General features: G+C 43.1%; 3 protein-coding genes across 6 annotated transcripts; 1 reads left to right on the top strand and 2 right to left on the bottom strand.

Annotated features, from left to right (window-relative positions):
- Positions 1-278: 278 nt before the first annotated feature.
- On the bottom strand, positions 279-3424 carry LOC108942129 (protein mono-ADP-ribosyltransferase PARP11-like). Its single transcript, XM_029251627.1, has 7 exons — positions 3291-3424; positions 2979-3093; positions 2602-2677; positions 1706-1778; positions 1473-1600; positions 1208-1359; positions 279-1117 (listed from the first exon to the last, which is right to left on the bottom strand). Exons 1-7 carry the CDS (start codon positions 3414-3416, stop codon positions 831-833), a joined length of 957 nt encoding a protein of 318 aa, XP_029107460.1. The 5' UTR covers positions 3417-3424; the 3' UTR covers positions 279-830.
- Positions 3425-5079: 1655 nt separating this feature from the next.
- Positions 5080-8346, bottom strand: LOC108942128 (protein mono-ADP-ribosyltransferase PARP11-like). 4 transcript variants are annotated; one of them, XM_029251624.1, is made up of 8 exons: positions 8168-8346; positions 7381-7609; positions 7165-7285; positions 6892-6967; positions 6083-6155; positions 5809-5936; positions 5513-5664; positions 5080-5411 (listed from the first exon to the last, which is right to left on the bottom strand). In XM_029251624.1, the coding sequence occupies exons 2-8, from the start codon at positions 7495-7497 to the stop codon at positions 5095-5097; spliced, it is 984 nt and encodes a 327-aa protein (XP_029107457.1). In that variant the 5' UTR covers positions 7498-7609; positions 8168-8346; the 3' UTR covers positions 5080-5094. The 4 variants fall into 4 exon arrangements, with proteins under 4 accessions (XP_029107457.1, XP_018620777.1, XP_029107458.1 ...); XM_018765261.1 differs by having other exon boundaries at positions 7381-7536; XM_029251625.1 differs by having other exon boundaries at positions 7381-7536; positions 8241-8346.
- Positions 8347-10463: 2117 nt separating this feature from the next.
- Positions 10464-23560, top strand: LOC108942323 (sodium- and chloride-dependent GABA transporter 2-like). The gene is made up of 17 exons (XM_029251745.1): positions 10464-10824; positions 11282-11380; positions 11592-11802; positions 12779-12913; positions 13046-13186; positions 15988-16066; positions 16356-16406; positions 17346-17481; positions 18270-18404; positions 19788-19891; positions 19982-20106; positions 20376-20488; positions 20637-20774; positions 21232-21334; positions 21919-22019; positions 22575-22712; positions 23013-23560. Exons 3-17 carry the CDS (start codon positions 11610-11612, stop codon positions 23181-23183), a joined length of 1863 nt encoding a protein of 620 aa, XP_029107578.1. The 5' UTR covers positions 10464-10824; positions 11282-11380; positions 11592-11609; the 3' UTR covers positions 23184-23560.
- Positions 23561-24910: the final 1350 nt, after the last annotated feature.

The raw sequence follows: 24910 nt of genomic DNA, 5'->3' as shown, positions 1-24910 counted from the left end.
CCTGCTGACACTGCTGTGCACCTCGTATGCCTTCGGTTACACTCTATCTGTGCCTCTAGCTGCCCTCCAACATCTTTCTGGAATAAGGACAGCACAGAGACACACACAAAAGCTGCCAAAACTGCTACTGTTCTGAGTCAAGAAGACAAGAAAAACAGAAGTGACACAGCTGTTTATCAAATAATAAGGTGAAATCTTTATTTTTACTTTCAGGAGCAAAGTTAGAGCTTTTCTGACTTTCTACAGGATCCTCTTGAGTCCCTGCAAGGTGGATGGACTTTAATAAAATATACTGTATATAATTTTTTTGACTATCTTTGCAGGATGGCAGGTCAGACAGCTGAGATGCTTGTCTTACATTTACATTTATTCATTTAGCAGACGCTTTTCTCCAAAGTGATGTACATCTCAGCGAAAAAGTCTTCTCTTCACTCTACAAACGGTTGTACTTTGAAGGCCTGTCTTCACGTGCTTCTACATCACTTGGGGGAAAAATTAAAATACAGATGAAAAACTGGCAAACTTGGTGCAGGTATATGGAAAATTGAAGCCTCGCCCTTTCCTTCTGTTGAACCGTTGTGTAGCCGATGGTCTTTGTAGACACAACACCGGTGAGTTTCTGAAGGTGGTATTATGACTGTTGTGATTTTGTTTTGAAGTAGCCTGCCATCATGTGGGCTAGAAAGAAAGTGCAAGGAAATTAGTAAGGAAAAAAAAATTCTCAAAATGTGTAACACAATGTAACATTTTGACATTAAATAACAAAGAATGGTGTAGCTCATGTGCTTTGATGGGGTCAATATGTCCATTAGGTCCCACTAAACAACACATCAAAACTCTATCACATATTCAGGGTATATCTGGCTGCTGTCGAAGATCACAAAAATCTTGGGGTTTGCAACATCGTCCACACAACTGTCGTAGAAGCTAGTGGAGTCTTTGGAGGGCGGCCTGCATATGTCACGCTCCCCGAGCGTGTACTCGCCAACCAGCACCCGAGCTAGAAACACGGTCTTCCATGACGTGCTGCTTCCTACAGAGGATGTTGTCAAACTGGTGTTCCATGTTGTTTGGCAGTATTTACTTGAGTACTTGGCATCTCTCGCAAAGTATATCCCTAAAAAACAGAGGTAATGTTGTCATTTGTGAACAGCACCTGCCTGTGGTATGAACTGTAACTGCTTTCCAGGACATGACTGTAACTTACCTTTACCGTAGACACGCCCATGCATTCCAGACAACCTCAAGTCAAAATTATATTTGCATATCGGATGTACATTTTCATGGTCCGTGCCGTGAAACAGCTTCTTCTCCTCAATGTTCAAAGCTCGGTTCAGCTTCTTCAGCTGTGCCTTTTTCCTTCGGAAGACCAATAAATAACAAAATATGTTAACACTGTAGCAGGTAGGAATTATTTTAAATAATGCATTCATTGTCACATCTACACCAGTAACAAACTAACAACAATTTACCGGCAGAAAAACTCCCAGAGGTCCAAGTTCTGGATTCTGTGTATTGTTTTTATAGGGGCATCCATGGTCCTCTCAAAGAGTCGTCTTATCTCTTGATATTCAAACGTGTCCCTGTACAAAGGGACTGCCTGGAAGAGTTGAAAAAAAATTAAACCACATTTCATACTAGTGTAAAAAAATGATGTAGAGCTGTATGTGTATGTATAAATGAATATTAAGTAGGAATGTCTTGCCTGAAAAACTTCGTCAGCATTCATTGTTTCCCAGTACGGTGGAATATTTGTTGTTGAATCATTACACTTATACCTGTATACAGAAAGATTACAATAATTACTAAAATTATTAAGAAGCAAGCAGCATCCCAGGCCACACATCTATTACAAGACTCAATCAGAGGTGATAATCTCATGCAGAAAGCTGTACCAGATGCGGTAATTTATACCAATTTGAAGAAATTGGAAGAGAGACAGGAGGAAACGGGAGTTACAGAGCTGAGGATTTTGAAGTTGCTGCTTTTGAATTGTAGAGATTAAAAAAGATTTTTTTAAAGCACAGATGACACCAAAACTTTGATCTTTTATTGTTCCTGCCTCCAAAGTCACTTTTACCATGACAATAAGTCATGATCAAGAAAAGCTTAAGTAATTGTTGTTTACTTCACATTTTCCTTGGTATTTTTGTTGGTAGTTTTCCTTCAGTCAGAGTATAATTGTAGTTCTTTAAATGTAATGGGAATTAAATACACACCATAAATCCTTCAATCTCTACTAGAGTTGCTGCCTTTTGACCGAAAGGGTGCAGGTTTGATCTCCACCTCCAGCTGTAGTACCCTTGAGCAAGGCACTAACCCTAAAATTGCTCCAGTAAAATTACCCAGCTGTATAAATGGGTAAATAATTGTAAAGGAAAAAAAACATTTTAAGTCGCTTTGGAGAAAAGTGTGAGATAAATGAATGTAATGTAGTGTAAATGTTCATACTTCAGGTCTAGTTTCTACATAGACCTGACACACCCTGACAAGTCACAGACTAATCAAACAACACTTTTTTGTCAGAAACGAAAATGAAACCACAAACCGAAAGGTACTGTATTCTTGAAAAAAGCACACTGACGAAAGACACAAACTTACCAGAAGCCTTTCGATGTTTGAAAGGATCGTCTGATTGGTTGCTGCTTTCCAGTGATACAGTTTATCTGAACCATTGCTTGATACAAATAAAAAAAAAAAGCAAACTGGACATTTTTATTCAGCATTAAAAGTGAAAAAGCACTTTTATATAAATTCGGGATTAAGGTCAAAAAATGTTGTGGGGAAAATAAGCGAACAATCTGTATTCATTCATGTTTTTAGCAGAAAAACAGGATACACTGAGTATTTTTCCCCACAGTTGCTGTTACATGACAGCAGAAAATTATTTGAAAATGCTTGACTTGTGTAAGAACCAGTAACACCAACATACCTCACACCCCTTTATCAGGGGCAAGCTACTTTCAGTGCTGTAATACCTGAGAAATCTAATTTGAAGCAGCACGTGGCTGTAGAAAATTCCATACAGCCTCTCGGATTTCTGCCGTAAGCCCATTCTACCTCCTCGCTGCTCAAAGAGCACGCTGCATCATTCTTGGACAAAAAAAAAAAAGAGAAATGTCAGAAGATGGACATTAGTTCTTAGTATTAAACACACACACACGGCACTGAAAACTGGTTGTTTTGATCAGAAACATTTGTGTTTTGTGAAGTTGCACCTTAAAACTGTCCTGTATTTTATAATCTGGCAGTATATAATAGTAACATTAATATATATGATAGCAGTATACCTTGAACATATGCCACGTGCCACACTCAGCCAGGTAAAACCAACACCATGGACTGTCTGACGTATCCATAGCCTCCACATCAGAGATGTGATCACTGCTGCCCACTTTGTTACAGTGGATGCTCATGTTCTCAAATTTGCTGTTCCCTATGTAACACAGGAGAAATTAAACCTAGAAGAGAAACCACAAGGAGCCTTTTTTTTATTAATTGCACGGATTTATTACTCTCCTCTCATACAGTCAATATATCTCACTGTCAGACTACAAGATGTTCCCATGTTGAACCAAGTTCTTAGAACCATAATTTCCAACAGTGTATGTTAGAAGTTAGTTTCAATACACTGCTTATACAGAAAATAAATGTTAAAAAAAAATGACAATAAAGGTAATTTTCACAAAAAAAAAGAAAGAAAAAAAGATTTTACCTTCTGTACTTTTTCCTCAAGTCCTCTGATGGAGAAAGTATGACTTATGCCTACCACTCAGGAATGTGGTCAGCAACGTGAACCCTACAGCACACCCTTCCTACCTGGGATCTATTTACATACTTTCCTTTTTGGCTTTGCCTTGTAAAAAGATGAACGTCATAAGTGAGTGTCAAAGGCGTTACTAGGAGGAAACCACGCTCCAGGCTCGCCCCCTTCTCATGAACAACCCTGTACAGGAGGAAACCACAGTCCAGGCCAGTCCCTTTGTCATGGGCAACGTTGTATGCCACACAAAATGTGTGTGGAGCTATGATGTCTGATCCACATAAGTTGTATGCAGACTTTCCAGTTCCAGTTTTTTTTAAGATTCCCTCCAAGGTATGTGACCCTGAAACAGGAAATGCCATCTACAGAAAACTGGCGCAGCAAGTGCATATGTAAAAACAGCCAAACCAAGCAAGCACAAAAGAAGTCCCTTGTGGGACACCGAAAAGGCAAAGACAGACAGAACCCAAGAAAGAGACACCCAGTTGGGTACAGAAGAAATGTACTCTTTCAGTCTGTATCCCCTAAAAAGCAAACAATTTAAAAACACTTTTCATTCAGTGAAAGAAGATTACCTCAGAGGTCCTCAGACATGCAAATCTGTTTCACTGACAGCTGCCAGACTGATCACGCATCAGAGTGTATTAATGTGTTAATATAACACATCCCTTCACCCTTCAAAAGGTTGTAGAAGGAAAAAAAAAAACAAGAAAGGTCAGATTCCACTTGTTCCTTGCAAAAAATGGGTGTGAGTTTGAAACCATTTTATTTATGAGGTAGTTAAATAAAGTGATCAGTTTTCTTGCACAAACCATGCTAAGGCAAAAATAGAATTACAATGTAACACTGGTGCAGATTTCCCTAAGACTAACAAATATTAACATTAAACATGTCAATTTGGTCATGCAAATCCCACATCTTTCTTCCTATGTGCAGTCTCCAGTTTACCACATACATCGAGCAGCGTGTTAGGGCTGAGCTTCAACAATCACAGATCAACACCTATTTCTGTACAAATAATATAGTGAATACAGATCACGTGAGTGATACATGTGGTGGTCCTGGAAAACAACTAGTTCATAAACACAATGAGATGTATGATAGGACATATGCAGACAGAGTTCAAAGGTACAAAGGGTTGCTTTCCTGTACCAGTTGAAATAAAGTGCTTTTCCTGTGCACTGCACAATCCACGCTGCCACTTTTCTGTAGTCTGAGAAGAAAAGTATTTTGCAGGAGTTTTTCCGAATCAAACCTTTTCTACACGTCTCCTCGAAGTTCCAGAGAGAGGTGAAAGGCTTCAACATATAGGCAGCTTGGGAAAATTACCGTTAAAAAAACTCTATTAGATATTCAGGGTATATCTGGTTGCAGTCAAAGATCACAAATATCTTTGGATTCGCAACATCGTCCACGCAGCTGTCGTAGAAGTTTGTGATGCTCGTATCTTTGGAGGGCGGCCTGCAAAACAGCGGGTGCCCCAGTGTGTACTCCCCAACGAGCACCCGGGCAAGAAACATGGACTTGTACGAAGGGTCGCTTTGGAAAATGGGTGGCGCCAGGCCATGCTTCTGCAGAGCAAAGTTGTGCCTCCCAGTTGTGTGGCAGAACTTACTTGAGTACTTTGCATCTCTTGCAAAATAGCTACCTGAATGGAGAAAACAGAGCCGTCGTCAGCTGTCAAACACTAGTGTCAGGTATGCAAGGTACCCACCGGGTCACTCAGCTCGCAACATGACCAGAACCTACCTTTACCATAGACGTCACCATGGCTCCCAGTCAACCTCCAGTCAAAATTATAAGTGCATATGGCCTGTACATTGCTGTAGCCTGTCCCGTGAAACAGCATCTTCTCCTCAATGTCCGTAATGCGTTTAATCTTTATCAACTGCGCCTTTTTCCTTCAAAAGATGAGAGCATCATTTTCAAAAATGTCTACACCAAGAGCTACGCAACAGAAACCATTATTAATGTTAATGAGGTCCCAAAAACGCATGATGTTCATCATCACGACCACACCAAGAACAAAGTAACAACAAATGTACCGGCAGAAAAACTCCCAGAGGTCCAAGTTCTGGATTCTCTGTATTGACTTTATAGGGGCACCCATGGTCATCTCAAAGAGTCTTGCTACCTCTTTATATTCAAACGTATCCCTGCCCAAAGCGACCAGCTGTAAAATAAGGATGCCCGTAATTCATCTGGTGCTCAATTTGTAAGCTCATTACTCTTGTCTTGAGTCGTCAAAAAAAGAAAATAATAAAAACTTTAAAAATAAAAAAAAATTAAAAAAAAAAAAAAACACACACTTTCTTTTACCTGATAAGGTTCCTCTGTGTTTATTCTTTCCCAATGAGCAGGAACAGGAAGTGCAAGATTGTCACAGATAAACCTGTCAAGGACAACATGTCATCATTACCATTATTAACACACTCGTGACTTACACAACATCACTGCTTTATATTTAAGGATGACAGACATCTGATATACCGCTAAATGAAGGTGGGGCTGCAGATGGAGATAAGTAACTATTTTATGACCACGAAGAAATCTAATGGCACCAAAGGCTTGGGAAAAGGGGTTCAAAATGAAACTTCCCCCAGATGTGGTGGAATAAACTCCCTTTGCCCTTCTTAACTGCTGAATCCCTTCAAATGCTCATAAAGGGTCTCAAACATCATTTCTTTCAGACCCATTTCCCTTCCAAGATCCTGACAGCTTTATAAGAAAGTCTTTCATCTCTTAGTAAAATACATAAAATATATGAAACTATTTGCATGTCCATTCTGTAGGTACCTACTTGAGTAATGTCTTCTAGGAAAATAAGTGATGTCAAACAAACAGGCAGCGCTTTGATAGCTGTGTGTATGCATTAAAGCCCCTCTTCTCTTCCGGAATACACTTTTGTACGTTGAGTTGTGCGCCGCTTTGGAGAAAAACATTTGCCAAAGACACGAATGTACATATAAGGTAAAACTAAAAACCTATGTAAACACAGCCCTAAACAAATGTTTTTCTTTGAGGAGATGAAATCCGTCATTCATGGCCTCGCCTTCACCTCAACCAAGGGTCCTGGGTAAAACTAATTCTAAACAAAAGCACTGGAGGCACCAAGATGACAGACTGACCTGAAGCCGGTTACCGAATGCAGAGCCCGTTTGATTGGCCGCTGCTTCCCAGTGGTGACGTTGACCTGCTTCATCACTGAGTGCGACCCGTGAAGGAAACACAAGCACACCACAAGAGACACGCATTACAGAGAAATTAAAAATGCATCAGTTACAACGGTCACAGAGACTACTGCCTCTAACCATGAAACCAATTCAGCACAAACTGGAGTTTATTAAGAAGAAAGTACCACCCGCCCCCACAAAGGAACAGCCACTGTATATGAGCAGTACCTGAGAAATCTAGTCTGTAGGTGTACTTTGCAGTGTAGAACTCCATAACGCCCTGCTGGTTTCTGCAGTAATTCTGTTCAATTTGCTCACTGGTGACAGAACAGGCTGTGCTTTCATCCATCTACAGCAGCGTTTGAAATTCGCATTAGTGAACACACCTCCAAGTCCAAAAAAGCGTGGACGAAGACGTATGTTCGGACGGGCAGCAGCGTGTACCTCGAACATGTGCCACACTCCGCACTCAGCCAGGTAAAACCAGCACCAGCGGGCCTCTGAAGTGTCCATTTCCTCCGGCTCGGAGGACTCGGGTTCCACTCCCCTTGTGCAAAGCATGATGTCGCTTACCCTCGTCAATGTGGGAGACACCTATTACTGGATATGGACAGGAAGATGAAAAAGGATAGGGAGATTTAGGGGATAAACAAATGGGTGGGTGGAAAGGAGGCTGGACAGAGAGAGGAAAAGAAAAATGTGCAGATGGTCAGGAAGATGGACATAGAGGACAGACAAGAAGATGGACATGGAGATGGAAAACTGACAATGATGGATGTGGAGATGGAGGACTGAGACAAAGATGGAGAGAACGATGGCTGGACAGGTGGAAAAGATGTAAAAGAAGATAGGCAGAGCGATGGAACAGAGACAGACAGAGCCAGGTGGAAGAAGATGACGGGAAAGAAGACAAAGAGATAGAGGGAAGGTGGACAGGTGTGTGATGCTTACACATTGGTGGTTGGACAGGTGGAGAAGATGTCAAGGAAGATGGACAAACAGATGGACTGAAGATTTACAGATGTTTGGACAGGTCAGGAAAATGGACACACAAATTCTGCAGATATCAGCCATGGAGCAGACAGATAGCACACAGTAGCTACACGACATTTGTAAGTACACTGACTAGTTTAAAAGCGAGCCGCCGGTACAGTACAGTACAGTACCTGAACGAATCTGTTTACATTTAGATTTACATGAAGCCGTGTTTTGCATTCTGCTCTGTCTTTACCTCGCCTAAAAACAATTCCACTTGAGGCAGCGTTGTCCTAAAGTCTACGCCGCCTTGTAACGACGCTGCGTACCGACAAAGGAATCCGAAACAAGGGCACTTCTGCTAAAGATTCAGTCTCCATTTCTGAGAACTGCACCTTTCCACGGTGCTTCGCTTTCGCTTTAGCGCAAGGAGGAACGGATGGGGCAGACGTCACTGCGCATGCGCGTTCACTTCCGCTTGAGGGGTCGCCCCCGCGCATGCGCGTTTCCTCCCGCGACGCTTCGTTATTAGTGATACGCTGAGGTGCTTTACGAGGAAAGCTGTGTTTGAACGTGGCATCATATTCCGTTAAGTCGACCCCAGCTATTAGTGACACAGTGCAACACATCCACCTTGAAGGAGCTCGTGAGGAAGATCATTTTGGGCCTTATTATGGTTCTGGTCTCAGTTATGACTAGTCTAATGCGGTGAAGCAACAGCTGGTTGAGGCTGCTGTTTTGGTTTTAGTTCTGGCATTAAAAATGTGAGATCAAGAAAAGATGACATTTTAAAAATCTGTTCTTTACGTGTAAATAAACTTGTTCACCTGTAGGATTTTTATATTTCTATAGATGTAAAATCAGAACCAGAGAGAGAATCAGTGCGAGCTTTATTGCCAAGTATGTTCACACAAGGAATTTGTCTTGGTGACAGAAACTTCCACAGCACAAACAAGACGTTTCCGGTATAGATTCAAAATTTTTTGACAGTTTCCTGTTCATTTGCCTCCAGTTTTGATCCCTATTCGTGTAAGTGTGGGTGGGGAAACAAACTATGAACTTTGCTGAAAAAGTTAACCATTATTATAATATTTCCAATATGTACATATTTTATATCTATTTTATTTTGATTTTAATGTGCATTCCCTCCTCTGGCACTTGAAAATCTGATATGATCATACTTTTTATAACGAACCGCGTGGAAACGCGATGCGAAGCGCACACACCTCGAACCGTGTAAGCCCTGTTGTCTGTTATACTCTGGACTTGCCACGTGGTGGCGCTAGAAACGCGTAAACGTCCATCAAAGAAACCGTTTACATTTATTTATTTACACTACTTAGAACGGGTCACTCGTCCATACAACAGTGGAACGCACTCTCTCTGTCACTCACACGCTATGGGGGAACCTGAACAGCATGTCTTTGGTCTGTGTGAGGAAACCGGAGCACCCGGTGGAAACCCACGCAGACAGCGGGGACGAACCCATGTTCTCTCGCACCACCCAGGCGCTGTGAGAACGTGCCGCCCTAAGACATTGGCAGGGAGTTTATTGGCGGGGCTGCGAAAAAAAACAATGTGCCTCGATTTCTTTGTGCGTCATCTTCTGTTACTATCTTAGCTAAAGGTACAGGAAATAGAAATCTTTACAGGACAGTTCCTTTTACATTTACATTTTTATTCATTTAGCAGACGCTTTCAAAGCGACGTACATCTGTTTTAGAGTTTAATTAATTTCAAATTACGTTCAAATTGGGACTTTTTTAAACTACATTATTATTATTTTTTCTATTTTTTTATGCCTTAGCAAAAAATGGACATGATATGCGCCACGAGTGCTGCGCACCACTGCACGCACCACTCCACCGTAAACAGTCGTTGGAACACCGGCAGATAGCGAGGGGCCACTCGCACTCCCGCGACGACCGCGACTATAGGACTAGTCCCAACACAACTGGATTAAGTAAACGTAGATGGATTGTACACAATGAAATTGAGAGAAAATGCAAAAGAATTGTGTTGCATTAACTAATTTTAATTAAGCAAATCGATCAAGCAGTAAAATCATGTTGAGTGAACACCGTGTTAGTCTAAATAGACTGGAGCATTTTATTTATTGCATGTGATCATATCACTGATGACTCTGTGTTGAATTTCACTTGGACTTTATGCAATATAATTATGTTCTCATCTCAGACATACGTATAAGTTGATTGTAAATGTATTGTTTTAGAGCTACTTTACATTTTTTTCAGTGTACAGTTCCGTGTTTTCCCACACTGACACTCCTCTGTCACAGGATTACTTTCCCACCCCTCAGACACACACTCACGAGACCCGACACCACAACGGAACGGTAGTACACACACACACACATTTCCAGAACCGCTTGTCCCTTACAGGGTCACGGGGAACCGGAGCCTACCCGGCAACACAGGGCGTAAGGCCAGAGGGGGAAGGGGACACACCCAGGACGGGACGCCAGTCCGTCGCAAGGCACCCCAAGCGGGACTTGAACCCCAGACCCACCGGAGAGCAGGACTGCGGTCCAACCCACTGCGCCACCGCACCCCGGAACGGTAGTACTACCTGTAATTAATTGTAAAAGGGGCGTGGCGGACAACAGGGAGCGCGCAGTCCCCCTGGAGGTTGTTAGATCGCATTCCACCGCCTCCCCCCGCCCAATGGCTTATGAGGGCCAAGAAAGAGCGTCTTAAACGGACAGCGCTTAGCAGGATCGCGCTCCCAAGGGGAAGTAAGGAGAGAAGAACAGTGTATGTGAGTGTATGAGTGTGTGCCTGCCCCGGGTGTGTGCCGTTGGATCGAAGCCCATCCCGTGAAGTGGAAGAGCTCCACGGAGCGCTTGGACTCTGTTACTGTCGCAAGAGGACTTTCCCACCAACTATTGTATTGGTAAGGAAACACTCCCCCAGTGCTCACAAGTTGCAGGAACTGTACTTTACCATGTTATGAATACATTGATTGAAAACATGCAAGAAGGACAAGTGAAGTGAAGTGTTAACGGCACAACGTGGTAAATGCGCAGAATGTGCGACTTTATGCGGTATTTTGCTGTAAAACCGTGGTAATGCATTTGAAATACATTCGAGAAGTGCGAACATATTTTGTTCTGAACTCTTCTCACGGTTGCTTTTGTGGCGCTCGGATGCTTCGGAAGTGTGTAGTATATTGTGTGTGTGTGCGCGCGCAAATTCCGACCCTGTTGTGCGCTGACTGTCACCAGCGTGTGTGCGATTTATGGGTCCCACTGGCCGGGGCCAAAGAAAGGTCTGGAGACATGCATTGCATTAATTAATCACAAATAATTGTTTGCATAATATAGCATTTTTTTTTTCTTTTTCTTCATGAGTAAACGGAGAGCCAGGTGAAAATTTCCAGTGAAAAGAAGAGCAACAAGCAGAAGAAACCTTAACCACAGTTTGGATCCCAGTTATAAAACAAATCTGAGGTTTGTACATGTGATGTGAAATGCAAGTATACCTCAGCTGTAACTTGTGTTTTGTGTCATTATCTGGTCGCTTCCTGGATGTGGATTTCTTTCTTCCATTATGAAGTTATTTTCCTTTCAGGAATGAAGCTTTTAACAGATGCAGTGATTTATTGAAGGCTCCTTGCCAGGTCATGATCCAGCTGTAAACTGGCTGTCCTGGTGTCCGCAGGGCTAACAGACACACACCATGAGCTCCGCCGATGGAATCCCCGTCGGTGCCTCTGTGGGCAGCCCACAGGGTCAGGCTGGGGAGCCTGGAGGGGTCAAAGAGAGAGGAAAGTGGGCCAACAAAACAGAATTCCTGCTCTCCATGGCGGGGGAGATCATTGGGCTGGGCAACGTTTGGCGCTTCCCCTATCTCTGCTACAAGAATGGTGGAGGTGAGCAGGGTAGACAGGGCCTGGCTGAGGGCAAGGTGGGCTCATGGGTCGGGGTATGTATGGGTTGGGGGGGAGGAGGCTGTTCATGAGCTCAACTGATCTCAATCAAAGCTATATGCACAGTCTGTTACAGTGACTTTACTGCCATATTTCAACACTCATCAGAGATTTGTTTGTTTTGGGTGGTACAGCAAGTAGCGCTGCTGTGTCACAGCACCTGGGCGGTGCGAGAGGATGGGGGTTCGAGCCCCGCTCAGTCTGTGTGGAGTTTGCATGTTTTCTCTGTGTGGGTTTCCTCTTGGTGCTCTGGTTTCCTCCCACAATCCAAAGACATGCTGTTCAGGTTTACCCATAGTGTGTGAGTGACAGAGGGAGTGTATTCCACTGATGTATGGATGAGTGACCCAGTGTAAATAGTGTATCTAGCAATGTAAGTCACCTTGGTGAATAAGGTGTGTGGGCTGATAACTCTACATAGAGTTCTTTGGAAGTGGCTTTGGAGAAAAGCATCTGCTAAAAAAATAAATGTAAATACATTAGTTTCCATAAACGGAGACAGTTCATTGAGTTCAAAAGATTTTAGCCCAGGGGGTCTCAGCCTGGCAAGTTCATATTCCTTTCTGTTCTCACCTGCTCTTACTTGTTCTCCACAGTTTGAATGAAAATCTGTGCTAATCACCAAAATCGAAAACACCCTGTGTTTTATTGCTTCTACCGCATTCAGTCCGTCACGTCGGAACTGGGTGCTGAACACAGTCGCTATGCAGGGACCTTTATTCTACTAAACTCCTTCCTGGTACTTTAGTTCCTCACAATAGACGCAGACATGTTGTAAACATGCCTGAGATGGCTTGTTTCCAGAATCACTGATGTATTTCCTGTGGCTTCCATTGAGTGCATAGCCGTGCAGTGAATAAAAATAATCCACATTATACCCCGATATGTGTGTGAGATTACTGCGCTTCCACCTCCGCAGGTGTCTTCTTCATCCCCTACTTTGTCTTCCTCTTCTTCTGCGGCATCCCGGTGTTCTTCCTGGAGACGGCTCTGGGACAGTACACCAGCGAAGGCGGTGTCACCGCCTGGAGGAAGATTTGCCCTATGTTTGAGGGTAAAACAATGTACCTCTTGAGCAAACCCTGCCAGAATAAATCAGGCCTCTGAAAGATTTTTATCCCCCCCACTAAACTCATAATTACTCATTGTGTTTCTTTTCATTATGCGGCATTGATGTGCTCTGCAGGAATTGGATTTGCATCTCAGATCATCCTCTTATACTTGAACGTGTACTACATCGTGGTCCTGGCGTGGGCACTCTTCTACCTGTTCAACTCCTTTAGGAATCCGCTGCCGTGGTCTACCTGCAGCAACCCCTGGAATACAGGTATCGTACCACACCGTTGGTACCACACATGTTCTGTCCACATAAACAAATCTACACACCGTCGTTTCGTAAACGGCAGTATCAATACTGGTATTTAATTTATTCATAAAACACTTACACCACAGACTTCTCAATTTCAGCAATATACAAAGTGCTGTGAAAAAGTATATTTTTAGTCTTATGACATTAAATTTAATCAGAGCTTTTTGTCACTTCTGGCAGTTTATTTATAGAGTTTGAGAGAGGTAAACAAGGAGGGGAAACTCATAGTGTAGTGGGTAGAGCTGTTGTCTTCAGACCCAAAGGTCACACGTTTAAGCTCCATCTCCAGCTGTAGTACCCTTTAGGGTATTGCAAGGTACTTACTCTAAATTGCCCCAGTAAAATTACCCAGCTGTGTAAATGGGTAAATCGTTGTAAGTTGCTATCGGGACCAGGAGAGGTAAGGGATTGGACCCAAGCGCAGGTGCGTTCGTAGGGAGAGGCAAAGACAGAGGTCGTGGACAGGCGTGGGTCTTTGAGGCGCGGACGTCACTTCCGGGACGAAGCAAAACTCGGTAACCAGGAGAGCAAGCAGGGGTCAGAAACCAGGAGAGTCAAAAACACGAAACGGGAACTTGGGACAGGGAGAAGACCGCTGAATGTCATTAAACCACATAGGGAGGCATTTGCAAGATTCTGCACCTGACACCAGGACTATACTGCCTTTATACCTGGCTGGGTTGATTGGTACCAGGTGTTGCCGTCCTGTCCAAATGAATTTAGAACTACTTCAGACCTTAACGACTAAAAGTGAAGCTGCTGAAAAAGAGATTCAGGGTGCCACATGACACGAAATGTTGCTGAGGCCTAGAACTAGTAGAAGAAGCAACATGTATATAATTGTGGCAGCAACCACGTACAGGTCAGATTCTAACTGCCCTCCCCCTTTAGCCTCATGCCCTGTGTTGCCGGGTTAGGGTCCGGCTTGCCGCAGCCCTGCTCGGGACAAGAGGTTGAAGACATTGCATGTGTGTGTGAATTATTATCATCATTATTTATTAATTTATATTTTATAAATATTATACACACACACACTTTCTGAGCCGCTTGTCCCATCCAGGGTTGCTGGGAACCGGAGCCTACCCAGGAACACAGCATAATGCCGGAGGGGGAGGGGACACACCAAGGACAGGACACCAGTCCGTTGCAAGGCACCCCAAGCGGGACTCGAACCCCAGACCCACTGGAAAGCAGGACCTGGTCCAACCCACTGCGCCACCGTGCCCCCTGAAATATTATACATGTATTTAAAAATATTTATATTAATTAATTTTACTATTTATTTTTAAACTTTCAATAATTAAAATAGATATTTAAACACACACACAGGCTGAAACCGCTTGTCCCGGGAGGGGACACAGCGAGCCGGAACCTAACCCGGCAACACAGGGCACAAGCCTGGAGAGGGAAGGGACACACCCAGGATGGGACACCAATTCATCCCAAGGCACCCAAATCCCAGACCCACCAGAGAGCAGGACTTGGCCAAACCCACCATGCCCCCTATAATTTAAACATTATTATTATTATTATTCACACACACACACACACACACACACACACACTTCCAGAACCGCTTGTCCCATACAGGGTCGCAGGGAACCGGAGCCTAACCCGGCAACACAGGGCGTAAGGCCGGAGGGGGAGGGGACACACCCAGGACGGGACGCCAGTCCGTCGCAAGGCACCCCAAGCGGGACTCGAACCCCAGACCCACCGGAGAGCAGGACTGGTCCAACCCACTGCGCCACCGCACCCCGTATTATTATTCATTAAAAACCAAATAATTAGTTTTTATTATCAAGAATAAATTCAATCAACTTACAGAGGAGCTGCAGACTGGACAGCTAACTGGACTGTTAACTATAATCTGGGGATACTATAACTATACTTTCAATGTAGGCACAGCTGCTAGCATAGTGGTTAGAGCTGCTCCTTTTGGACCGAAGGGTTACAGGTTTGAATCCCACTTATAACTGTAATACCCTTGAGCAAGGTACTTACCCTAAATTACTCCAGTAAAGTTACTCAGCTATATAAATGAGTAAATAATTGTAAGTAGCTTAACATTGTCGGTTACTTTGGAGAAAGGTGTTGAATAAATGACCTGTTAAAGACCCAGTAATGCTGAAAAATGTAACACTTGCCACTGTTTTCCAGTAAAAGAACACTTTATGTTTAAAGTAGTACATGAACAGTACTGCAGTACAATCAGAGAATGCTGTGGTGTGATACAATATTACAGTGTGACTACAAAAAAAAAACTTGTGTCAGCTGATTTTGAAATTTTTAAATAGCCCTTTGTGTCATCTGGGTCTGCTGGTTATGGATGTTACTTACGCTTGTATATCAAAAGCTGACATCTCCAGAAGAAACAACATGGGTTGAGCCAGATTGATGTTGGAAACCATCCTGCTGATGCTAACATTTGGCTGACAGTGTTAAGCTAGCAAAGTGCAGCATTTCAGACTGACCGCAGTGTAAGTCAAAGTGGAAGAGGTTCTTGTCTTGGTCCGAACCGTCTCAGCTGGGGATATCGAACCGATGACTCGCACTGAAAGACTTGCTGTGTTTTCCTGTCTTATGATCCCAAGTGCATGAAAATTCACATGAGGGACTGACGTCTATCAGCTGCTGTCATGAAGCCTTTCAGCGCCAATACAAAGCTGGTCAAGTGCTCCTCTTTAGATTTCCAGAATGACTAATTGATTTGCCATTTCTTTGGATTAATTGCGCACCTCTTTCTTGGCTCTTTCCAGTCAGCTGTCAGAACCAGAGCAGCCTTCATGGTGACTGGAGCTTCCTCAACAACATTTCTATAATAGACTATAACTACAGGTAAATTTTCAAATTCATGCCACTCTTGCTCTACCTTTGCTGTGCAGCTGCTCATATTTTGATGTTAACATAAATAATATATGAAGGTAGAATCATTGTTGCTATATATTTTACAGCCCCAACACACTTAATGTGCATTTTTTCAATGTGCTGTATTATAGATCCCTGCCGTGCATATAACTGCTCTTCTTTGACCTCAAAGTTATTCCTTACATGGGTCACACATGCATGTCTGAGTGATGCCAAGGGAATAAATTTGTGACCAAATTACACAATGTTCTTCTTGCAGCGAAAACGGCAAAATACCGTTCCTGAAATCCCCAGAAGAGGAGTTCTGGGAGTAAGTTCTGAGGAAATTTTGTTTGACTGCTACCCATCATTGAGCAATCAGAGGTACAAAGTTGTGTGTTCCTCCACTCCATGTTTCTCTTTGTGATATAAGAGCATTGGGAGTCTAAGTAACTTCGTAAGACTTGGGCATGCAAACTCAATCAAACACACCAAGTCATATACTGTATATTCACAGAACTGTTGTAAAGTTGAGCAGAGTTTGCTGGAACAGATTATGCTGTGGTGTATCTCCGCCCCGTGCTGCTACTTCTGATGTGGATATAAAACAGTGTTCATCAGAAGGAGTCAGACCTCCAGTGTCTGCAGCAAAGTCTAAACAAGGGCTGGAAGTGAGACATCTGGCTCTGCCCTGTTTTCTTCAGCCATACTCCGTGAAACCATCTCAGCCGCACTGGTGGCGTGACGGACAGCTGCTTGGGGGGTTTCATTCCCATGGTATCTGAGGGTGTTCTTACAGTCCTCTCCAGTGGCTGCTCATTGCTAGAAAGTCATTATCAAAGTGGCCTGCTCTGATCCACAGCTGAAATGTGCCTTTGACATGGCGTGGGTGGAGAAGACCACAGTGTCTCCATTCAGCCTTTCGCCAAACACAGAACAGGCCTCTGAAGTCAGTGGAATCCCAAGATCTCACTGAGCTGGAGAGCTGGGAAAAGCCTAGCAGAGTGTGATGCTTTTGCTTTGAGAAGCAGGAGTAGAATAAATCCTGTGCTGACATCTGTGTCTGTGTGTCTGTGTGTGTGTGTGTGTGTGTCTGTCTGTGTGGGTGTGTGTTTATGTGTCTGTCTGCGTGTGCGTGTAAATACATTCGATGCATCTGCATTTTTTTTGTGCACTTGTCTTTGCATGTCAATGCATGCGGTGTTTGTGTGACTGTGTGTGTGTGTGTGTGTGTGTGTGTGCGCTTGCATGTGTGTTTGCTCTCTTCCAGTAACAGGGTGCTGGGTCGGACTCTCAGTCTGTTGGAACCGCTGGGCAATGTGCGCTGGGACCTGGCACTGTGCCTGCTCCTGGCCTGGGTGGCCTGCTATTTTTGCATCTGGAAAGGGATCAAGACGACTGGAAAGGTGAGTACAGCCAAATGAACAAAGGGAAACCATCCTTACCATTGTAACGAGAAACATCTCTCATGTTCACACATGAGGTGCCCATCATGGTATCCTTTCAGAAGTACAAACATGGCCACTCATAAAGAAGTTCTTATGAAGACAATACAGACTTTCCAGTCAAAATGACTGTAATACTTTCCTGCAGACTTGCTCATAAGGAGAATTCTCGGAAAAAAATTGTTGGTTATCAATCATTTAAATGAGAAAAATTGGGAATATGTTCCTGAGGCATATGTGGGTCATCCAGTCAATCTATTTCAAAACTAAGCCTAGAATATCAGAACTCCTCTTACACCTTTAAGTCCAGACTTAAGATCCACATGTTCTAAATCGCTTAGCCATAACACATCCTTGGTTTTTGAAATATCTGTTCTTTTCTGGCCTTTTCTTTTGAGAGTTGACACCCCCTTATGCAAATTTTGGGATTTTAATTACGCTTACTTGTAACCTGGAATTCATGTAAAAGGAGCCCTTGTTACTGCGTATGGGGGATGCTTGCATAATGAAAATGTAAACCTTAAGTTTATGTATTTTGTTAGAGTGCTTTTGTATTTTCAGTGTTACGGTTAAATGATCCTGCATAAGAGACAGACTCCGTTGTTGCAACAGTAGAATACTGTCAATTGTAAAAATGAATAACCTTTTTTCTGGTATTTAGCAGATTTTTCAGTTGCTCTTGTGACTGTTGAATGCAAGGTGTCTCATCCTCAGCTCTGGAACTCAGAACCTGGGTTGTTCTCTTACAGGTGGTGTACTTCACTGCCACCTTCCCGTACCTCATGCTCGTCATTCTGTTTGGCCGTGGTGTGTCACTTCCTGGTGCCTGGGAGGGGATCAAGTACTACCTCTTCCCTGACATCAGTAAGCTCTCCAGCCCTGATGTAAGATCCCACTGGAACCCCTGCTTCTGCACCACGCCTGTAAACCATCTCCAACTTTTGTATGTTGATGCAGCTCCTTCTTGCTGAGATGGTAAAGCTTAAAAATCTTCGTCTCATGGATAAGCTCTTAGAGGAGGGAAAGCAGTGATGCCGCAAGTGGATTGTCGTGTTTATTGAATTTTCATGTCCTTCCTTTTCAAATGATCAATTTCTTCTCAATTTTTGTTACTGGAAGAGATTCCCACCCTACTGATGTAGAACCCCCTTTGCCTGCAGTGTGGATAGTAACTGATTTGCTCATAGCCTCTAGGCGTTTAGGGTTGAGTGTGTATGTGGAGAAAGTGAATCTTCCCAACAAAGGGGCTTTTTCAAGGCCCAGACTGTGCTGCAGTTCACTTTGGGACGCCTGGTTTTCTTTCAACTGCTGCGCTGGTAGGGCTGGGGAACTGAAGGAGTCACACTTCACTTAGGGGCACATTCCTCTGCTCTACATCTGCTCTGCTTTGTCAGGGCCTTGACTGTCTTGTTTATTGTGTCCTCATTTTTATTGAGAAGACGGGAGTCTTGCCAGTGGCCTGGTGCAGATCCCCGAAGCGGTTCACGTGTATCGACACTCAAATTTATATATTTAGCTGACACTTCTTCTCAAGAAGAGTTAGAGTTTTCCCCAAAATATTACATTATACTACGGTGTATAGTGCATTTTACCATTTTCAGAAAGATCTGATTGAATTTAATGTCAAAAAGCTGCAAACATACAGAGAATTGGCTATGTTTTCATAGCACTACGTACATTTCAATTGTAAGTCAAGGTGGGACGAAACTCATCACTGAAATCTGACAGGTCAACAACAAACTCTGATTGGTCAACACTCAACTATGATTGGTGTCTCTGCTAATAAACTATGGCCAATGAAATCAACTGTCAGCCGACAATGGCCAATGAAAACCAGAGAAGACATTACAGTCCCAGTAATACTGAGCTGGTTTCTTTTAAAATGGAAAAGTTAAAACACTAAATGTGAAAAATTCAAAAGAGGGCGTCAGAAATGTGAAAAAGTATTGAATACCAGAACAGAATTAATGTTCCGAATACATACTGTATGCCATATGAATGACTTTATGTAGACAAAATCAGATGCTGTAGAGGCTAATGGCATATATAATGTGTTATTTTGGGGTAAATGAGCTTTTATATTCCTCACACCACCATGTATAGTGTGGTGGAGCTGGTACCATAGCGCACCGGTGCCCTAGGACAGGAGCTGGTTTCCTGGGAGGGAATCTGATGTCTTATTAGAATAAAATTACAAGTTGTTGTCATTAACAGTGCATCTCAGTCAGGATGCAGTTCCTGAGCTCATGTCGATTGGTTCTGTCCAGGTGTGGCGTGATGCTGGGACCCAGGTGTTTTTCTCCTATGCCGTATGCCAAGGGGTGCTCACCGCACTCGGGAGCTACAGCCGATACAACAACGACTGCTTCAAGTCAGTACCGTGGGTTGGGCTCACAGATAATGGTAAATATTGTGCATTTTGGGAACCAAAGCCAAATGAAATCGCTTTGCTCTCTTGCAGGGACTGTGTTGCTCTCTGCCTTCTCAACAGTGGCACCAGTATATTTGCTGGCTTCGCTGTGTTCTCTGTTCTGGGGTTCATGTGCTACGAGCTGAATGTGCCAATGGATGAGATTGTCCAGTCTGGTAAGCTGCGAGTTCGTGTGCTTGACAGAAAACTCTTAGATATTTAGTGTTTCATGAATTAAATGTCCTGGGACTGGGAATGGACTGCTCATTGCCACAGGGGGGCACTTCACACCATTCAATTCCACTATTCAACTGCACTGTGTGTGAATAGTCTGAGAGCAGGTCTGAATGTATGGTAATCACGAAAAGCATGATGAGGATGGTCGTTGTGCTGATGCTGATGCTGATTCTGATGATCATCATTGTAATAAGCCTTTTTCTCCCAGGTCCAGGTCTGGCTTTCATAGCCTATCCCAAAGCATTGTCCCTTTTGCCCGTAGCTCAGTTGTGGGCTGTGCTTTTCTTCCTCATGGTGGTGTTCTTGGGTCTGGACAGCCAGGTGCGATGCTGTGGTGATAACGTAGGCAAACTGACATACCGTAGTAGTTTTTGCTCAACTTTAACTAAGATCTTACATGCTGGTATGAATATACTATATTTAGTGTGTGTACATGCAGTATGCTGTGCTAATGACTGCTTTGGGTCAGTTTGTGTGTGTCGAGAGCTTGGCCACCACGATCACAGACATGTTCCCCCACGTGCTGAGGAGGCGAGGCCGCCGTGAGATCCTCGTGCTGCTCATCGCTGTCATCTGCTTCCTGCTGGGCCTGTCACTGGTCACTGAGGTATGTCCCCATGGTGAAGGGCCTTCTTGCCACTGGTCTTTTAGGGAGAACCAAGGGATGGGAACATAAACTTGTGGCTAAAATGACTGGAGTTAAAATGAGGCCACAAAGTGGGTTTACAGTTATCTGACATTTTCTTCCAAAGCAACTGACAATTATTTACCTATTTATACAGCTGGGTGATTTTACTGGAGTAATTTAGAATAAGTACCTTCCACAAGGGTATTCTTGCTAGGATTCAAACCTGCAACCTGTGGGTCTAAAAGCAGCAGCTGTAATCACTATGCTATCGGCTATCCCATGCATACACGTACCTAACTTCCAACCCCTAACAACGACAGGCTCGACAGCTTAATATATGCTTTTTGAAATAATAACGTAACTGTTCTGATTTCAAGCTATAGTGTCTTATCAAAACAATGAAAAATCCACAATGTCCACTTTCTGTGTCCATCAGGGAGGCGTTCATCTCTTCCAGCTCATTGATACTTATGGCCCAAGTGGAACCAGCTTGTTGTTTATCGCCTGCTTTGAAACCACTTCGATCGCATGGGCCTACGGTAAGTCTTGTATTGTTCTGCTCTGCTACTCATATGTAGTAATAGACAAAGTCCACCAAGGAGTGATGGGCTACTTATAAGCATTTCACAACCATGGTATCAATACCTGTAAATTGACTTAAAAGTCTTTTTTAATCTAGAATGGCCAGGTGGGGGGTGGGGAGTCACTGGTACTTGGACCCCACAGGTTTTTCTTCCTCCCTTGCCTTTCAGTATGGAGTTTTTTTTGTTCTTACTTACAGCTTTAATAATTGCATGGTTATTATACAGTAGTACTTTAATGTATAGCCAACCTTTTATTTGTATTATGCCTCTGATCATTTGTTCAGTGCTCTGTGTCACTGTGTGGGAAGAGCTTGAAAAAAATAAATATAATTGAATTGAATTGAATGATTGCTGTGTCACTAAAATGACTGGAGGTGCTAGGAAGTTTTGGGCATTGCAGTTAATAAGTACTGACCTCATACCAAAAGATATAAACGTAAAACTGCTCGATGTTCCCCAGAATCTGTTGAGCTCTACATGTTTCTCACATCAGCCTTGCGTCGCATCAGTGAAACAGTTTTGAGCTTGACTGTTTTCAGGTGCTGACCGTTTCTATGACAACATCAAGGATATGATCGGCTACTATCCCTTCCCAGTGATGAAGTACTGCTGGCTGTTTGTGACGCCCATTATCTGCGCTGTAAGTGCGTTTTTAGCCATCGCTCTGCACTAAGACATCAGTTTTATCTACACTTTATCGCTGATGACTTGACAACATGGTAAAAAAGGTGTGGCGACACTCAGTCGGAGGAACTGCCCCGCACACTCGCGTTTCTGCTGACAGCACCATGAAAATGAAAGCTAAATTGAGTGTAAATTCAGCTGACGCTAATTTTCGGAGTGTTTCCCTTCGAAATGTGTGCCTCTTGTACGTAAGGCTAAAGATGCCCTCGTAACCTTTGGATGTGCAGCTCTCCTTCTTTTTTCCATTAGCAGCGGCGCTAATTTTACTGCAAGATGCACTCAGTGTCGCCCCATTAACTGTCCATTCTGTGTCCTTGGTGTCATTGGCCCACACTGGTGTCAGTGCTCATTCAGATACTCCCAAAAATACCTTGTTTGGATTTATTTACTCTTATTCATTTTTCTGATGTTTTTTTCTAAAGGGCCTTTGGGTCCAAAGGCAGCAGCTCGAACCACTGCACTCCCAGCTGTCATTACCCTACTCACCCGACCCCCTTGTCCCCCCTCACAGGCCACTATAATTTACAACGTGGCTGTCAGCGAGCCCATCGGGAAACACATTTCGTCAGGGGGTCTTGTCTTTGCTGTCCTGCTGATGCTCACGCCCATGATCTGCATTCCCCTCTTCATCTTGGTGGGACTTTGTAAAGTAGGTTCCTCTTTCCTTGCATTCATGGGTCCTGTCTCGCTCGTCAGAGGTGCTGTGTTTTATTTGTTTTATTGTCTGGGTCATGAGCGGAGCTGTGAGCGTTCAACTCGCTCCCATGTCACGTTGGAAAATTTTGCTTGTGATGTTACTTCTCTTGTCTTTGCAGTGATGAGACCAGCTTGAAATCAGTTACAAGTGCATAACCTTAACTAAATCATGTACAAATCTGGCCCAAAGGAGGTTCCACAAAGGATATTTTTGACCTTGTGGGCCATGTATTGATCCTTTCCTCTCCCTCAGGGTCCCAGGAGCATGATTGTGCCCTCCAGTGACCTGCGCCAGGTGTTTCCCCTCAAGCCCAGGTTGACCCTGTGCAAGTCCATTATCCTTCCAGCACAGAGACCCACACCCAGGTCTGGAGAGGATGAGAAGCTCACCATGGATGCTGTGATTCCCAGAAGGAACCACTGAGGTTCACAAACATCCGAAGATTACAGGTGTCCTGACAAAGATTTATAATACAATTATACAAATTACAATGCAGTTATAATACAAAAAGTGACCTGAGAAGCATGTATATGGATCGTAAACTGAGATGTTAAAATTACAGTAGCATCATATTCACACAGTAATCGGTCAGAGGTACACTAATTCTTACTGGGTACTTACTGGGATTTTGTTACTTGATCTGCTTTTATGACACTGCTGCTTGAATGAGTTCTTGTTACCCTCCTTCCTGAGATGTTTTCTGGTACCTATCAAAAGCTAGTTTTGTTAAAACCAAGTAAATCAAGTTTCTCACCATATTAAATTAGCTTGTTATTTCTCTGTCGATTGTTTAATTTTTTACCCGGTGTTTGGGGTTTTTTTTGGTGTTTTTTTTTTTTTTACTTTTTGGGTTGCTTTTGCTGAGACTTGTTAGCCATCTGTTGCTCATCATTGTGATGAGAAATTGTTGCTTGTTAGTCTAAAGCTGCCAATTCATATCTCATATGTTCAAGTTTACAGTTTTTATACTGAATGTGTTTAATAGTCGCATCTATTGTACTTTACAGTTAATCTCATATTGAAGCTTTTACCAAACTTGTTTATAAGTTGTCAAATTCTTAATCAGTGTATTCATTGAACTTTGCTCTTTTAATTCTATAAATAAAGAATTTTTAGTCTTGACCATATTATCACCCTGTGATAGACTGGTGTCCCATCACAAATGTTCCTTCCTTCACTCCATGTGCTACTGGGACAGGGGTCTGTGGACCACACACTGCACAAGCAGTTATATCGATAGCTGATAGATGGACGGCAAGTTGCGTGAAAGCCTGCCTGGCACAGAAGGTGCAAATAAAAATAAATAAATAAACTGAAATATTTGCACATTTGAATATTTGTAAGTTGGATGTCCTTAACATGAGGTTCAAGTGTATATCAACTGATACAGAATGACATGACTTGTGGAGAACCTATAATACAAATGTGTCAAGATCAGCTGTCCAAAGATATCAAAGATGTTAATGCTTCCTTTCGACTACTATCATTACATGTTACACTAATGCTGCGCCTGTTTCCAGCGTACATTTACATTTTTCTTGCCAAGCTTGCTGGTTCATCTCTGCCACCTTTTTTTTAACCCCATTTATATATTTTTTCAGATTGAGAAAGAAACAGAGTTCTTCACTTATAAATAGAATCTGAAAAATATTCACATTTCCCACTGGAGTATTCTTCATTTAATCTCTGCCAAGCACGATATCGAAACAAATTGGGTGCAAGACCCTGATTTGTTAGCAATGAAGTTCTGAACACGCAAATGTTACGTTCTTTTGCTGTCAATGCAGGAAGGAATTAGCTCCCATTGACAGTTTTGCTGCACAATACAGTGCGTTACAAGTGTCAAAGGGCATCGACCCCAGTGGAGTTTGGTAAATAACTGTACACTGATGAGATCATTATTGACATCTGGCCAGATACTAGGGACAGGAAGCCTCTAGTCTTGCTGTTGTAATTAGAATTATCCCTCCTGGTGACAAAATGAAATCACTTTGAGTTATTCCACTTTGCACATGACCAATTTTATTTATAAATAAATCAATGAATATATAAGTACAGTACTGAACTGAGAAAACCTCTTACTGTGTTTTACTACTCGCCCACCCCCTCCTCACTAGCTGCCCTTCATTACCTTAAAGGTTTCATGAATT

This window comes from Scleropages formosus, chromosome 5 (genome assembly GCF_900964775.1).
Source record: "Scleropages formosus chromosome 5, fSclFor1.1, whole genome shotgun sequence".
NCBI lineage: Eukaryota > Metazoa > Chordata > Actinopteri > Osteoglossiformes > Osteoglossidae > Scleropages > Scleropages formosus.
The sequence above is the reverse complement of the archived record's forward strand: the minus strand, read 5'-3'. Positions and strand labels throughout refer to the sequence as shown.